The sequence below is a fragment of the Colletes latitarsis genome, chromosome 6 (genome assembly GCF_051014445.1).
Source record: "Colletes latitarsis isolate SP2378_abdomen chromosome 6, iyColLati1, whole genome shotgun sequence".
Taxonomy (NCBI): Eukaryota; Metazoa; Arthropoda; class Insecta; order Hymenoptera; family Colletidae; genus Colletes; species Colletes latitarsis.
The window spans coordinates 7,558,555-7,575,303 of NC_135139.1; the positions used below are offsets into that span (position 1 = coordinate 7,558,555).

A 16,749-nucleotide genomic window follows, 5' to 3' on the forward strand; every position below is an offset into this window, starting at 1 on the left:
AATTCTCTCTTTTTCCGTAATATGTGGTAATGTGACGTGTGACGTAAATAAAATTACGTATAGTAATCTACGCGTGAGGCATGTACTTTTCGATAGATCAAACAAAATACGATCTACGAAGTAGAAGTCAAGTTACAAGGGCGGGAGATTTGAATTATGAACGAAAGGCCATTTCATTTGCAATAATAACGTATTTCACTAGAATCATTACAATGTAACGAAAAAGACGTGACAGTGCTGTTAACTTGGACGATATTCCAGATAGCGATGATCCAGAATCTCGATGCAATATTGCAATGGAGAAGCCACCGGTCTACAGAGTGGATCTATGTGCAAACTAATACGATTAAGTACTCGGATCGGCTAGAACAGTATTATGGGGCACGACTAGGACCGGGTGCCTGAATCTCGTTAGGACGCTCATCTCCCTATGGGGAATTGTTATCGTGCTGCCCATCGGTTCGCTGTCCGGAAATTTCGCGCTACGAAATGAATGACAAACACAATTACGACGGTCAAAGAAGAATATCGTTGTTACAGCCACGAAAGACGCATTCCGTGGAACATAAGACTGCAATATATTTCTCCGCAAACCGTAAGGATGCAACACGAAATACGTCAACCTTGCGTTTTCGTTAGCGAAGGGGCTACAAACAGAGCCAATTATTTTTAATAAGAAGGGAACGCTGACAAATCGTTGTTTCTAATGTGCAATAAAATATAAGTGTCTGTAACTGGTCTTTTTTCGATATATTTGAGACTCGAAGCATTTTATGTTTTAATGTACACGATACTATTGAAAATAATATCTGATAATAAAAATAATAGGTTAATCGATTAATTGACCTGCAGGAAAGTATTTAAAAATTGTTTTTACGTTATTCGATGAAATGTAATTAGATGAATTTCGAACTAAGATATTGAATACAACGATCAGACATTTTATTGCGATTAATTTCAGTTCAAATCTTAAAAGTACAAGGTCTGGATCAATTAATCGATTAATTGACCTGTAGGAAAGTATTTAAAAATTGTTTTTACGTTATTCGATGAAATATAATTAGATGAATTTTGAACTAAGATATTGAATACAACGATCAGACATTTTATTGCGATTAATTTCAGTTCAAATCTTAAAAGTACAAAGTCTGGGATAAGTCTGGGTTAATTAATCGATTAATTGACCTGTAGGAAAATATTTGAAAATTGTTTTTACGTTATTTGATGAAATATAATTAGATGAATTTCGAACTAAGATATTGAATACAACGATCAGACATTTTATTGCGATTAATTTCAGTTCAAATCTTAAAAGTATAATGTCATTCGATAGTTAACATTTAACTGTATACTGTAAAAAAATATTTAAGGATTTGGTTTATAATTTTAGCTTAATGTTACAAACGAACTTTCGAAAGCAGCATTTTTGGCATATTACGATGTTATATTGTGAAAAAAGTAACAACGAAACGCAGATATTTAAAATTTTATGCAAAATGCACGGTGAAAATGTCATCAAAAAACGCATATACCAGAAGTGATCTTTTTGTTTGAAATAATAATTTTGTGCCATCTCTCTCGTTCTCTACAAAATCCCTTGAATGATCAAAGCTCCTAAGAAGCTATTAAAAAATGGCTCTGGATTAATTTTTTTACGGGGAAAAAAAGAGACTTTGATGAATGGGGAATTATGAGCTTCGAAAGATAGAAATAGGTTATAAATGCCAACAGAAAATTCATTAGATGAATATATTTCTTGCTATAAAAGAATTACTTTCCATTTGCATATTGAAAAACACACGAAGTTTTTGGCATAATAAACATTTTCAATCTTCTTCAGTCCTATTCAGGTACAATTTTTGTTTAAGTCTACAAACGTACACAAAATTATGATGCAATGAACATATGTACCGAATATAAAAATAGTATAGAATTAATTTATGTATATGTTTTAACACTAAATCACTCCACTTGTACTATACTTTCTTCACATTTGTTATGTGTATTCATAACATTATAATTTTATTCATTTTATAAATTGAAAAAAATATTTTCCTTGTGCTTAAAAATGACCAATAATTGTCGAAAACATCTGGAATATAAAAATCCATAAAATGTACGACTTGGTAGATTTAACTCCACTTGTAACGTTTACTTTATTATTTTCAATTGCAATAATAAGGTCTCTTTGTTAGGATTACCTTTGAAACGGATACCTAATTTCATTTATGACACAGGACTTACCTTGTCCGGACGTATTACTCTCAGATAACCATTTAATGCAAAGGGTCTGTAGCAGCTTTGAAGAACAAATTACCAAAAAACGAGAATCCTCGTAAACCTAACACACCGGTCATTACATACTCCTTTGAATATTTAATTTTGTTGCATACGTCACATTTAAAAATGTTAATATAATCCTTTTAATACTTTAAAATGACGATAGCTGTTAAACTGTAATAAATCAATGTTTTTAAATCTCCATCTTGTACTGAGGAATCGATACTATGACGTTGTTTCTCTTTATCAATTTCTCCAGAAAACAAATCTTAAAGACATCTAAAAATATCTCAATCTTTCAATATAAAATCTTATTTGCCGAAGCTCTTGTTTCAAACAGTTAATTTACATTTTAAAACTTTATTTTAAAAAACAAAATTAGGAATCATTGTTTTATTACACGTACAGCATACATAAAAAAGCTAAGCAACAAAAACATCTATAAAGGCAAAGCCAAAAATAAAATCAAAGAGAAAGTGAATAAATTATGTTTTCTTTAAATATTTGCAATTTTAATTTTTGTCCACAATTTTATTTCATTTTTTTGTTCAACTTTAAATTGAAACGAAATCTTAATTTGACGTTAATTTAATATTACAACCAACCCCTTCTTGGTTTCATGATTTCTTTGCCACAAATTTTTTAATAGAAAATCGTGAACTATGGCAAAAGCTTTTAATTTTAATCTCGTAGTGCACAGAGTCGCACACGATGAAAAACAATCGATTCAAAGATTTTGTACAGAAGATGTGATTCTCATGATTCTACGTTTTCGTCTGTGTGGTTCGAATTTTTTCGTATAGAAAGTAGCGGATCGTTATTCGTGAACACTAGAATTTGTTACCATCGTCCTGGTGTCTACGCAATATTTTCAGGGGCGTCCTAACGTAACGGATACTTCCGCAGGACCAGCGTTCGTGATCCAACTAACGAGAAGTTTAATTCACTGCGTGCAAACGGGACGAACTGTGCTGCGCGAGAAATGCGATGCTCGTTTCGTGAAATGAAAATACCCCCCAAAATAGTAAAAATCGTAACGCAACGTTGAAATAGAATTTCCATCATAGCGAATCGTTACAACGAGACCTGTCCACTCGAGAATTATACCCGCAAATCAGACTTCCTGTTAAATCGCTTGTACGGATTAAACCACTTACCGATACAAGTTCCATCAGGGGTGGCCTCGTAACCAGGGAGGCAGGTGATCGACAGGCTGTCTAGTATCGGTTGATCCTTTAGCTCCATTGGTTCGGCACACCGATAAGATCCTGGAGTATTGATACAGCCGTAGCGACACATTTCCGTTTGTAAGTCGGGCTGGGCACACTCGTCCACGTCTACAAAAAGAACCATATTTTCCCCTTTTTTTTTATCAAAATCAAAGACTATCGGTAACAATTGTTTTAAACATTTTTTCGAAAGAAATCGTTATGACAGAAAATACAACAAAGAATTACTTTCATTTCACAACTAATAGAAATTTTAATAATTTCGTTCAATATTAAGTAGTACGGTAGTTTTCCGGTAAATGTTACGGATTATACAGAGTGTTAGACCACGAGAAACATTTTAATGGGAGATTCTAAAGGCCAAAATAAGACGAAAATCAAGAATACTAATTTATTGATGGAGGCTTCGTTAAAAAGTTCCGCCCGTACTGAATTTTTTTCTCGAAAATACGCAGAATTTCGGGGGTATGTCTATTCACCAAAAATTATGGTAATTGACCCCCGCGACCGAAAATAATTTTTCCAGAACGAACTGAAATTTTTTTTTTCGTTGAAAAATTTAGGCACCTATCCCCTGTTAATTTTTCATATAAATTCATTTTTAATTTTTAATAATTTTGTTCGACGCCCTACAGAAAAATTGTCGAATACTTTTTTATAGGTACCTATGAGTTCTACTTCAGAAAGAAATTTCATTCAAATATATTCACTATTGTAGGAGTTATGGCTGTTTGAAAATTGGACCAGTTTTATGGGGGTTTTCTCACTTTACGAGGTCAAAGAACAACTTTTTCATTACTGTTAGAATTTCTACATATTCTACATCAAAATACGCGTTGTTTGCCTTTTTAAATATTAAAATCGTCCAATCCGTTCAGGAGTTATGGCATTTCAAAAATACGCATGTTTCAGGAAAGCATTTCTGGCCTCACATTAGATTTTCGGTAAGGAATTTTTTTCTCGAAAATGCGTAGGATTTCGAGGGTATGTGTATGAACCAAAAATGATTGTAATTGACCCTTGCAACTAAAAATAATTTTTTTAGAACGATTTGAAATTTTTCACTTTCGCCGAAAAAGTCCTCCTTTCTGAATTTTTTCCTCGAAAGTGCGTAAGATTTCAGGGGTATGTCTATTCATCAAAAATGATTTTAATCGACCCCTGCAACCGACGATAATTTTTTAAGAATGATTTGAAACACATTAAATTTCAGGGGAATCATTCATTCATGATCAGACATTATGTTTTGGGTAACGAAGTTTTTTCTCGAAAATGGGTAGGATTTCGAGAGTATGTATATTAATCAAAAATGATTGTAATTGACCTCCGCAACCAAAAATAATTTTTTCAAAATGGTTTGAAATTTTTTATTTTAATTTTTGAATAACTTTTTATCGAAGAAATTGCAATTCTTGATTTTCGTCTTATTTTGGCCTCTAGAATCTCCCATTAAAATTTTTCTCAGGGGTGATCGAACACCCTGTATATCACGCAAATAAAGAAGTCTCGGGCCTCATGCATCTAGCAGTGACGTCGATACTAAATAGTTCATAAATAAAGCGTAGAAATTTGACATATTTTATCTATTATTAACAAATTGTATTACTACATTACCCATGATTGTGTTTATTAAAAATCAAGAACAAATTTTTAAGATAAATCGACAGGGGGTATGTGCAGAAATTTTTCGGCAAAATTAAAAAATTCCAAATCGCTCTAAAAAAATTATTTTTGTTTGCAGGGATCAATTATAATCACTTTTAGTGAATAGACATACCCTCGAATTCCTACGCACTTTCGAAGAAACAATTCTTTACCAAAATTATAATTTCTGACCAGAAATGCTCCCTCCAAATTTCATGCAAATGTTTAAAATATCATAACTCCTAAACGGATTGGACGATTTTAATGTTTAAAAAAACAAACAACGCGTATTTCGCTGTAGAATATGTAGAAATTCCAAAAATATTTGGAAATTTACTCCTTAACCCCGTAAACTGAGAAAACCCCCATAAAAATGGCCCAATTTTCAAACGGCCATAACTCGTGCAATAGTGAATGGATCTCATTGAAATTTTTGTCTGAAATAGAGCTCATGGATACCTACAAAAAGGTATTAGACAACATTTCTGTAGTGCGTCAAATAAATTAAAAATCAAAAAGGAATTTTTAAGAAAAATCGACAAGGGTTAGGTGTCTAAATTTTTCGACGAAAAAAAATTTTTTAAATCGTTCTAAAAAAATTATTTTCAGTTGCAAGGGTTAATTGCAATTATTTTTGGTGAATAAACATACCCCCGAAATCCTACGCACTTTCGAGAAAAAATTCTTTATCGAAAATATAATGTGTGGCCAGAAATATTTCTGTAATTTCATTTTCTGTCTCACTTCCTCTTGTGTTCATTTCTTTAACCTGCTGGTAATGTTACTAGTGACACGTAAATGGTAATGGGACTCTAGAGCCCTAGAAAAATGGGTCGAGAAAAATACATTGGATGTAAGGTCCACTCGTATACTTCGTCTGTAATTATATTCCTCGTTTTTATCACTTCATATGTAGTCCAATTATCCGGCATTGCCCCAGCCCCGAGTATGCCAGATAATCGGAATTTTACTGCACATATATTTACGATCAAAATAATACGAGTATATCAGAGAATACTTAAAAAAATAATTTATAAATGAAATACAATCTATGCCTGTTTGCTCCTTGCTACAGGTTTATTAACACTAAATTTCTGGACATTGATCGCACGTATTTTACAGTTTCATTGAAATCGTGTTTTTCTTTTAATTAAGATATATATTTATATAATTGCAACAATCTAATTCCACATAAATCATACTAAGTTCTGCAAATCTAGCGTTAAATTTTAATTCCACAATTAACACGTTCTCGGACGTGGCTGCTATAGCATTCATTTTCATTATGGGTGCAAAATGACACGAATGCTATAACATTCAAATTTATAAGCCTCATTATCATGCATTCAATTCTATGTAGTTTTTATTCTTTTAAATTATTATGCACTTTAATGTAATAGCTTACTGGTTCATCGAATATTTTCATTTCATTTTGTCATTGTGTATTTAAAAATTCCTTTTAACCAGCACATTGCGTAAATTAAGCAAAATTGCAACACTTGATCCGTCCATTTCTGCAGCTCATTAAAATTTTTATTGCCCGCGAGCGTGTCAAAGGAAACGAGAAAATATTAACAGATGTGTTTGCTCGTATCAATGAACAAAGAATAAAACATCTTTTGAGAAAATTACCTACTAACGAATGCATCGGTGCCTCTTGTATCTTTAGTAACGGTCTGTTGTTAAAAAATGCAAACCTTTGTGAATAAGTTTGGACACACGGTAAAAGCCCGAAGGGGACTAATATCATCATTCATAACCGTGCTAAATACACGCATCGCAGGCGTTCTCGATTCCTCTGACAAGTCTAATTAAGAGTCGACTGGCTATAGAATGTCGTTTTCAACTACACAAGCGTTTGAAACGACGAGCTTGCATTCTTAATTGGTGCATTGTAAAAGTAGGTGGAGAGCAAAATAAACCCACTCTCAAGCAAGGCGTTGAATAAATTGTATTTACATATTCGAACGTAGTTAATTACTGTGAATTAATTAATTAGTGTTAATCAAATATTTCGTTATACGTAAATCAACATATGATATTTGTTATACGTGCAACGGATCTTTCTAGATTACCATTCATTTTAACAGCCAATATTGATATAAATTGATATTCACGAAAATATAAGGAACACAAAATTCATTTTATATGTTCGTTCTTATTAACACATTAACGACGGGGCATTTTCATTAAAACTTTACTATAGGATGATTTTAATAACGTAGAATTCCTTCAACATGTGTATACTAAAAATGTGATAAGTGTTTTTGTAATTAATATAGTTTATTAAAATTTTCAGAAGTTATACGTGGATAATAGAATTTTTTTATTGTATTGTCGGAGGAATTACTAGAAAAACACACATTTGTCAAAAAACGAGAATACTCGTTTCCCGTTGGTAATGTGTTATGCAGTTCCCCTAAATACTATTCTGACCTCCAACGATGAACCACATTCCATTTTCAAAGATTTTAGCGAAAGAATATTTACAATTCTAAAACCTTTGACAAAACGACAAACAAACCATTACCTTATATTGTATGGATATAAATTATGTAAAACACATTATGACTTTAATAATCATTACTATTTTTGGGGATCATATATAATTGATCGATTCGATTAATAATCGAAAATACCCTTTTCTTCTTAATAAAGAAGAATGCCACATATGCTAACTCAGCAATTGGTAAATCAAGCTCTCACAATCAAACCAGTCAATTTGAATCATTGCAATCTATATTGGAATTAGCCCAAAAGAATTTGCTAATAAAATGTTTTTATACTAGAGTTTATACAGTAATAAACCTATTTATATTTTGCATTATATAGATACTCAGTACCTTAGTTATCGAGCAAGCATATAAATATATTTGAAATCCTCGTACTGAACAGTTACTCCATAAATTTTTGTTTCGAAAACTCTAATCAACGTAGAATTGTCTAAAGACTGAAAATCCAAAGCGATTTTTCAATATTACAACTAGAGATGTCCAAATACTTGAAAATATTGTACAAGCCAAGTCAAACTTAGCTTGAATTGTTTAAATCAGATCAAGTATTTGATTGTTTAAGCATAGTGAATTATTCAAACAAACTTGATTGTACTTAAACCGAGTCAAACTTAGCTTGAATTGTTTAAATCAGATCAAGTATTTGATCGTTTAAGCATACTTAATTATTCAAACAAACTTGATTGTACTTAAACCAAGTCAAACTTAGCTTGAATTGTTTAAATCAGATCAAGTATTTGATCGTTTAAGCATACTTAATTATTCAAACAAACTTAATTGTGCATTCTTACCTAATTATATTATTATAATTGAATAATAAAGTTTGCTTGGTTAAGATTTGTATAAGTTTAGATAAAATCAAGAATAATCATGATAATTTTAGAAATTTAAAAGGAATACCTATTCATTTAAATAATTTGGGATGGTTTGATACTAGCAAAAATTAAAGGACGATTCAAAGTTAAAAATTATAAACTTTGAGTTTAGAATAAGATGATTTTGGAACAAGGATGAAAACCTTAATACATTTTTAACTTATTACACTATAATCATCCTCACATTTCGTATAAACAATCAAGTTGTTCAAACATTTGAGCAGGTTGAATTTTCTCAAGTTTGATTAAATATTCAAGCTACTTAGATAACCAGATACTTGACTCGGTTTAAGAAAGTAAGTTTTGCCTTAATCATTTTTAATGAGATATAGAAAAGGATGCCTAGTTATTGTAAGAGTTAAATGGAATTGTGCGTCAGTTTCAATAAGACCGTTTATCATTTATTATTAATCACCAGCTATTCAATTTACTTATTGCTTGTAGGCAGATTGTACATTTCATAAGTAAAAAAAGAATCGTTTCGACTATTAAATTTAAAACTCGTGCGGTCAAGTTACCGATGTTGCATCGTTGGACACCCGGCGACTCAATATTCTTCGCGTTTCGATCGATATGGGTTATTGAATTTCCTGCGCGAATCTGACGAAAAAGAACGAGTGCAGAATTCTATTACCTTGGCAAGTCTTCCAGTCGTCCTCCAGGACGAAACCGTCAGGACAGAGACAGAACACCCGACCCTTCGTCGAGAGACAGGTATGGGAGCATCCAGCGTTGTTATTGCTGCACGGACCTGCATCCTGACACGTATGGTTGTCAACTGAGAGGACAGTATCCTGTAGACCGTCGCAGGAGCATTCGTAGCCTCCTATGGTATTCCGACACGTATCCTGACAGGGCCCGTGTCCGTTGTTCAACAGACACTCGTTGATGTCTGAATAATGGACACGAAAATGAAGGAACCACTTTACATATTTTTCTCGATCCACTAATTAGTTATTCAGGCGCGCAAAAATATACGGGGTGTTCGGCCACCCCTGGGAAAAATTTTAATGGGGGATTCTAGAAGCCAAAATAAGGCGAAAATCAAGAATACCAAAAAGTTATTAACAATTAAATTCAAAAATTTTAAATCGTTCTGGAAAAATTATTTTCAGTTGCGGGGGTCAATTACAATCATTTTTGGTGATTACACATATCTTCGAAATCCTACCCACTTTTGAGAAAAAAAATCGGGTAGATGTTGAAATTTTTTGGCAGAAAAAAAAATTTTTCAAATCGTTTTAAAAAAATTATTTTCGGTTACAAGAGCCGATCGCAATCATTTTTGGTCATTACACATACCATCGAAATCCTACCCATTTTCGAGAAAAAAATTCCTTACCGAAAATCTAATGTGAGGCCAGAAATGCTTCCTTGAAATTTCATGTATATCTTTGAAATGCCATAACTCCTGAACGGATTGGACGATTTTAATGTTTAAAAAAACGAACAACGCGTATTTTGATATAGAATATGTAGAAATTATAACAATAATGAAAAAGTTGTTCTTTGACCCCGTAAACTGAGAAAAACTCAATAAAAATGGTCCAATTTTCAAACAACCATAACTCCTACAATAGTGAATATATTTCAATGAAACTTTTTTCTGAAGTAGAGCTTATGAGTACCTACAAAAAAGTATTACACAACTTTTCTGTAGGGTGTCAAATAGAATTACTAAAAATCAAAAACAAATTTTTAAGAAAAATCCAGAGGGGGTAGGTGCCTAAATTTTTCGACGAAAAAGAAATTTCAAATCGTTCTAAAAAAAATATTTTTGGCTGTAGGGGTCTATTACAATCATTTTTGGTGAAGAGTCATATCTTTGAAATCCTACTCATTTCCTAGAAAAAAATTCGAGATGACGTGAAATTTTTCGACAAAATTCAAAAATTTCAAGTCGTTCTGGAAAAATTATTTTCGGTTACGGGGGTCAATTACAATAATTTTTTATGAATAGACCTACCCCCGAAAAACTACCCACTTTCTAGAAAAAAATTCAGCACAGGCGGAACTTCAAACGTTAATAACTTTTTAATGAAGCCTCAGTCAAGAAATTGATATTCTTGATTTTCGTTTTATTTTGGCCTCTAGAATCTCCCATTAAAATTTTTCCCAGGGTGGTCGAACACCCTGTATTGATGGACGTACATACGTTCGTCCATAGCGTAAGCAATTTTAGCGTAATTTCACTTCGATAGAATGTTTAAATTAATTCTTAGTTTATCAGTGACCATTATGCACAGTACTGATAGTAATCATTCAAACGATAACGTCTTTTAATTTGACTCGAGTCGTGCACGCTAGTTGATTTTAGAAATTAGAACAATCTTTTTTAAACGAAGATATGAAAACATTGAATGACATAATGGAACCTATTTCTTCAATAAATAAGTAGTATTGAATATTCATTTAAAAGTAAATATTACTATTTGTAAAGAAACGTTTTCGATTAAAATTAATGTATCCCTTAATTTCCAAATGTAATCAATTCGAATATCCAAAACAGTCGGTTATAAAATATCAAATGTTTTTAATATATTTAGATAAATTCATTTATATCGAAAATATAATAAATCTTTTCCTTGGTATATGCAACCATTTGAATAATTATAATCGATACTCTGCACTTAAGCCAGTTTCCAACTGTTGTTAATAAATTCTAAAAATGAAAATTTAAACAAACAAGAATAAAAACTCAAAATAATATGAAATGAAAATTATATATGATGAAATAATATTTAGATCGAATACTCGATGGCAGCTTTAATAGTTTCAAAAAACTGACCAACGTCGAAGGCTGCAGTTTCTGTCGGTGATCATCGATGAAACGATGAATTTATACGCGTTCGTGTGTACACTTGTTGCTTTTTGAGAGGGAACTATGTACGTTCCGTTGCAAATAACTTACCCCCGCACGTGAACCTGTCCTGGAGCAGTTTCATTCCTTTTGGACACTCACAACGAAAGGATCCCGGGGTGTTCACGCACTTATGCTCGCAACCTCCCTCATTATCCTTGCATTCGTCCACATCTGAATTTCAACGAGTACGTGTAATACAGAAAATTTGGCCAACTCCCGCAACGCGCCGTTCCCGACTTATTGCAACCACGTAAAAGGTTCGACAAAAAAAAAGATACGATTCGAAACTGTTACTTTAATTCCATTCGTCTAAAAATATTGTACGAACGGAAGTGCTGTGCTCCTTCTATAAACTCGTCGTTACGACGATGGGAAAAAAACGTTCGCTAATATTATTTACAGAAACAATTCGTGGTTCGAGGGGCTGGAAAACATGTAAATGAAGCAAACCACGTTAATTCGAGCTACGTTTGTTCAGCTCGCGTTACTCGTTTTTTGTAAACGATCAAGTTCCAGAGAGATTTGCTCCAATTTTATTTTCATATTCCTTGCGCGGCAAACTGCAGCTTAGTTTCTCAGAGCTCCGTTGACCCGGACATTCTCGCAAGACGGACTGTTTATCCTTCGAATTCATCTGGATTAACGTAATTTTACTGCATTTTTATTCTTCCGTTTTTCTGCTGTTGCGTAGCAAAAGACTATTTTACCCGAGACTCGTTAATCTGAACTTTCGTTTAATTCTAACCATTCCCATTAACTCGATCAAATTAACAAAGTTTAATTGCATTTTGTTTTCGTATACCTTTTCCGGTACCATTTCGCCGTGATCTACATTTTCCTTGTTTTTTAATTTTCATACTTGCATAAACAAAATCGACTCTTCGTTGTAATAGTTACATCAGGCTTGAATCGTTTTAATAATTTATTTCATTTTCTAATTAAGAATTCGTATATTCCGTACAAGTAATACATAAAGTTTATTTAAAATTTGTATTTAAGAGCTAACGATCGTTTCGATGAATTTCGATAATAGAACTTTTTCAAAAGTAGTTAGAAAAATGATCAAACAGCAGAAAGGAATAAAATTTCAGCAACGTCTCATTTCCAATCTTCGTGTTCCGAATTCAGAAACGAACATTAAAATAACGTTTCGTAATCCTCCTTAACCTTTGTGAAAGATCAACGGTAATACGTTCGACGCGGGAACAAAAATGATGAAAGATTTTGTGCGAGATCGTTGATATTTTAATACTGGCAGGAAAAACTTGTCGATCGCAGAACAGAAGCTGTCAATATTTCAACGAGTATTCTGTCGATATTTCAACTCGAAAAATTTCTTTTCCACCGACTCGACAAGCTGCGGCCTTACACAGGGAAACGATATCGTTCGTATTCCGTTTAATGCTCATACTGATTAAAAATAAGGAAATTTTATACCGGGTTAACTATTAGAACGTTATTAGATTATGAAAAGTGACGGTAATTTTTCCTGTACGTCGTTACCGAACAAATTGCAGTATTTCACAGAAAACCTATTCATCGAGTGAATCCATAACCGTGGCGAGTTCCATATTCAATTATAACGAAATTAATAATCAACGAATTAAAATTAAAAACTAAATGAAAGATACGTACAATGAAAAAAAGAATAAAACAATTCAAGAAAATATAAATTAAAAAATTTGTAAATACATTCAACCTCTTGGAGAGTTTGAGGAAGATCGATATAGCAAAGCATTTTTGTACTGGATTTACCTTTTTCGAGTACAAAGAGTAATAGTTATTCTAAATAAGAAAATGAAACGAAAATTAAGAATAACATTTTTTCATACGAGGCTTTGGTTTTCTACTCAGATTAATTCTAAGAAATTGCTTAAATTTAAAATGTAACAGCTTCTGTTTTTAATTATTCAAAATGTTCGTTAGCGGTTAAAATGTGGTAATTGCATTCTGCTGGAAAATAAAATTCTACTAGAAAAGAGGAACCTTTTGTAACAATTCAGTCTGCACATTGCGTAATAAATAATCGAAAAGAATAAGGAATTAAAATTTCTTCTAGCGTTCTGAAACGTTCGTAGCTATCTTGTGTGAAACTTTGTTCATAAAGTAGCACGTGGATTGCCCACATGTGCATACTATGGACATTAACCGTCCCATCTCTTATAAACATGACTTCATCATGGCTCCGCGGCTAAAATATGATAGTTACATACTACCGGAAATTAAAATTCTATCAAATTTCAAGTGGAATATCTTGTAACAATTCAGATAATATATTACGTAATAAATGCAGACATATCGTTAACATTAAGTTACTTGAAAAGCATAGGTGCCTAGAATTTCATCTGCTATGTCATAAATAAATAAATATTAATGTTGAATATTTAAAACTATACATCTTATGGATCTTAAACGTCCCATTTTTTGTAAACTTGACTTCATTCGTAACATTTTTAGAGAAAATCATGGATCATTCAGCTAAATTGAAATAATCAATATGGTCTCGCGAATACCCAAGAAATTTTCAAAATCGTTTCTTCCCAAAAAACAAAGCCTCGTGTAAGAAAATTTACTTCCATATTTTCGATTCATTTTCTCATGACAATCACTATATTATCGCTTATACCACCAATTAACGAACACCGCATATCTGTCGATTATTTATACGATACATTTTTATTTAAACATAATCTTAAAAGCTATTTAAAAATAGCATATTTAAAAATCTTCAACTATTATCATCGATAACTAATTACAAACTTTAATTCTCAATTACGTTTATCGAAAAAGCAAGAACTTTTTTAACGAAACAAATTTCTCAATAGTTTATCGATGCAACGTGGAAATTTTGAGAAATCGATGAAAGAACCTAATTTATTCCTCTCTAATTTTAACATACTTTTGAGAGATGGTGTTATTTTTGTAGCCTATCTGCGATATATTAAAAATAGAAAAACATTCGACGCCCATTGGTATAAACCCTAAATGTAACATTTCTTTTTTGAAATTCCTTTGGTAGTAATTTTCCAAAGACAATTATTAAAGTTTATATAAAAATGTGTTATATGTATTTACTTTCACAGAAATAAAAATTTGATTCCCACAATTTTCTCAATGTTTCAAAAATGCTCTAAATCCAAACAACTTTCGGTTTACATACATGTATATACTGGTCTCTGTCTTGCTTTATATCTTTAATGTGATTAATTAAAAAATCATGATATTTGGTGCTTTGACATTAGAAAAAATATTCAAATAAATGTTTGTTTATTAAGAGTTTGCCTATTAAAATCAGGAAACTTTAATATGTTCTACATTAATAACAAGAAGGTTCTCCATAAGGTTTTGACTTTTTTTCGTATTTTTCCATGAATTTTCCATGGATTTTTTGGGCTGATGCAATAAAATTGACCCATCAATTACCTGGTACTCATAGCCAGATCAGAATTAGTAACAAAATTTGGATTAAAATTTGTTATAAAATGTGACATTTACTGGTTGTCACAGTTGTAATTGAAACCAATTTCAGAACAGGAAAAACATTCGGTAAACAGGAATCAAACTTTCAACCCCGACACATAAATTTCCAACTTAAGGATTTTGTCTAAATTTTTGTGTTGATCTTACAATTTTATCTATCACATCTCTAAAATTATGAATCGTCTGGACTTAATGTTTCGCACATTTCAACAAGAATATGTATTCTATCTAAAGCATGTTAAAATCAGAGGCGAAGAGATTCGATCCTTTTCTTATCAGTGATACAAGAAACAATAAAAACAAAACTTACCAATGCACGAATTGCCTTCTAGTCGATAGCCTTTGTAACAGTAACATCTTGGTCTGCCATCGGTGTCCTTGCAAACATGATCACAGGAGGCCCCAATACATACACCCTCTGGTTTTTGCTTGACTTTACATTGTGGCAAATGCCCGACCCATTGACGATTTCTGCAGAGCAATCTGCTTGTCGTGGTTACCATGTAGTATCCTGGAGCGCACTCGTAATCGGCTTCCAAATACTCGTGGCCCGGTATCGATGACCTTACAGAAATATAAACAGTCGGAAAATGTTTAAAAAGTTACCAGAAAAATAAAAATGAATCGAATGAAAATAATGTTCGTACAGCGAAAAAAATACAATAAGGTTAGAGAAGTGGAATTTGAACTTGGATCTTAGAAATACTATTACTAACACGTCTCCCAATTTTGGGAGACAATTTTATTTACTTAAATAGATTTTCACATTTGTTAGTAAACATACCGAATATAAATAACGAAGTCTTAATTTGTAGAGTTAATTCTGTTGAAAAATATCAGGTCCCCTTGCATGGGAACTGATTAAATAAATATATATAGAAAATATTTAAATATTAAACACAACCACTGGAATTATTCTTTACATATTACATAGGTTAATATAAATAAATTGCAGTAATGCTGACCATGCGACTCGACTCGCACGAAAGACACGGGAATCCCCACACGATCTTCAACCTTATTATAGGTGGCGCCACTTGGCCGCGTGCTTATTGCCGGGAGTTATGAATGAATCACATGCATCAGAGTCTTTTCTTTATTGGAATTATTTAATCGACACTATTGTTTTTATTAGATGTAAGTATCATTTTCACTACTTTCAATTATGACCATCTTTTTCTTTTGCAAAGGTACACGTAGTATAATATAACATCGAAAATTACGTATAGTTTGAAAATTAGTGTTGCACTGTTATGTTTATAACAGATAACACAATACTTTTGTTTGTATGCTGCAAACGCGATCGTGACCGCGAATATTTTGAGTTTCGTAGGAGACATATACAAAATACCTTTGGCATTCAAAGTGTTGACGATATTAACGAGAAATTATCGATAAACATTAATACAGAAATATATATCGATAGTACCCCTTTTAATTTAAACTACCCTGATACTAACCGAACTGTATAAACTTAATATTTGTAATAATTATATTTACGACAATAAAATAAAAATAGAAACGAATATAACATCTACAGTTTAAAATCTTAAAAACTAGACTCAAGGAACTCGTCAATTTAATGAATTTCAGATTCCATACTTCAAGTTACAGAACTCATAAATATTAAATGTCAGTAATTGTATTCGAATTTAATTAACGTAATAATATGTATATATATCCTCATTAAAATAGAAACAGCATTTTAAAATAAACAACAACATGACGGATTTCAATAAATCTAGCGTTATTTTTTGTCTAATGTTTCTTTTTATTTTGTTTTCGTTTCTAATATCGTGTCGACGTTAAAGTTCCGATATTTTTTACACTTTTTATTGAAAATTCATCGTATCTTTTTCCTTCAC

The 16,749-nt window shown here is 32.0% G+C and overlaps 1 protein-coding gene across 4 annotated transcripts in view; it reads right to left on the reverse strand.

Moving 5' to 3' along the window:
- Nucleotides 1-16,749, reverse strand: part of LOC143342733 (uncharacterized) — a 164,410-nt gene that overhangs the window by 74,876 nt on the left and 72,785 nt on the right. For 3 of the 4 annotated variants that reach the window (XR_013079855.1, XM_076766914.1, XM_076766912.1), the window contains exons 5-8: nucleotides 15,195-15,448; nucleotides 11,453-11,575; nucleotides 9,176-9,433; nucleotides 3,438-3,617 (exon numbers count right to left, since the gene is read on the reverse strand). Coding sequence is in view for 3 of the 4 variants with exons in the window: in XM_076766914.1 (XP_076623029.1) it covers nucleotides 3,438-3,617; nucleotides 9,176-9,433; nucleotides 11,453-11,575; nucleotides 15,195-15,448 (815 nt within the window). In the remaining variant the exon portion in view is untranslated. The remainder of the gene's footprint in view (nucleotides 1-3,437; nucleotides 3,618-9,175; nucleotides 9,434-11,452; nucleotides 11,576-15,194; nucleotides 15,449-16,749) is intronic. The other variant, XM_076766913.1, reaches the window with a different exon arrangement.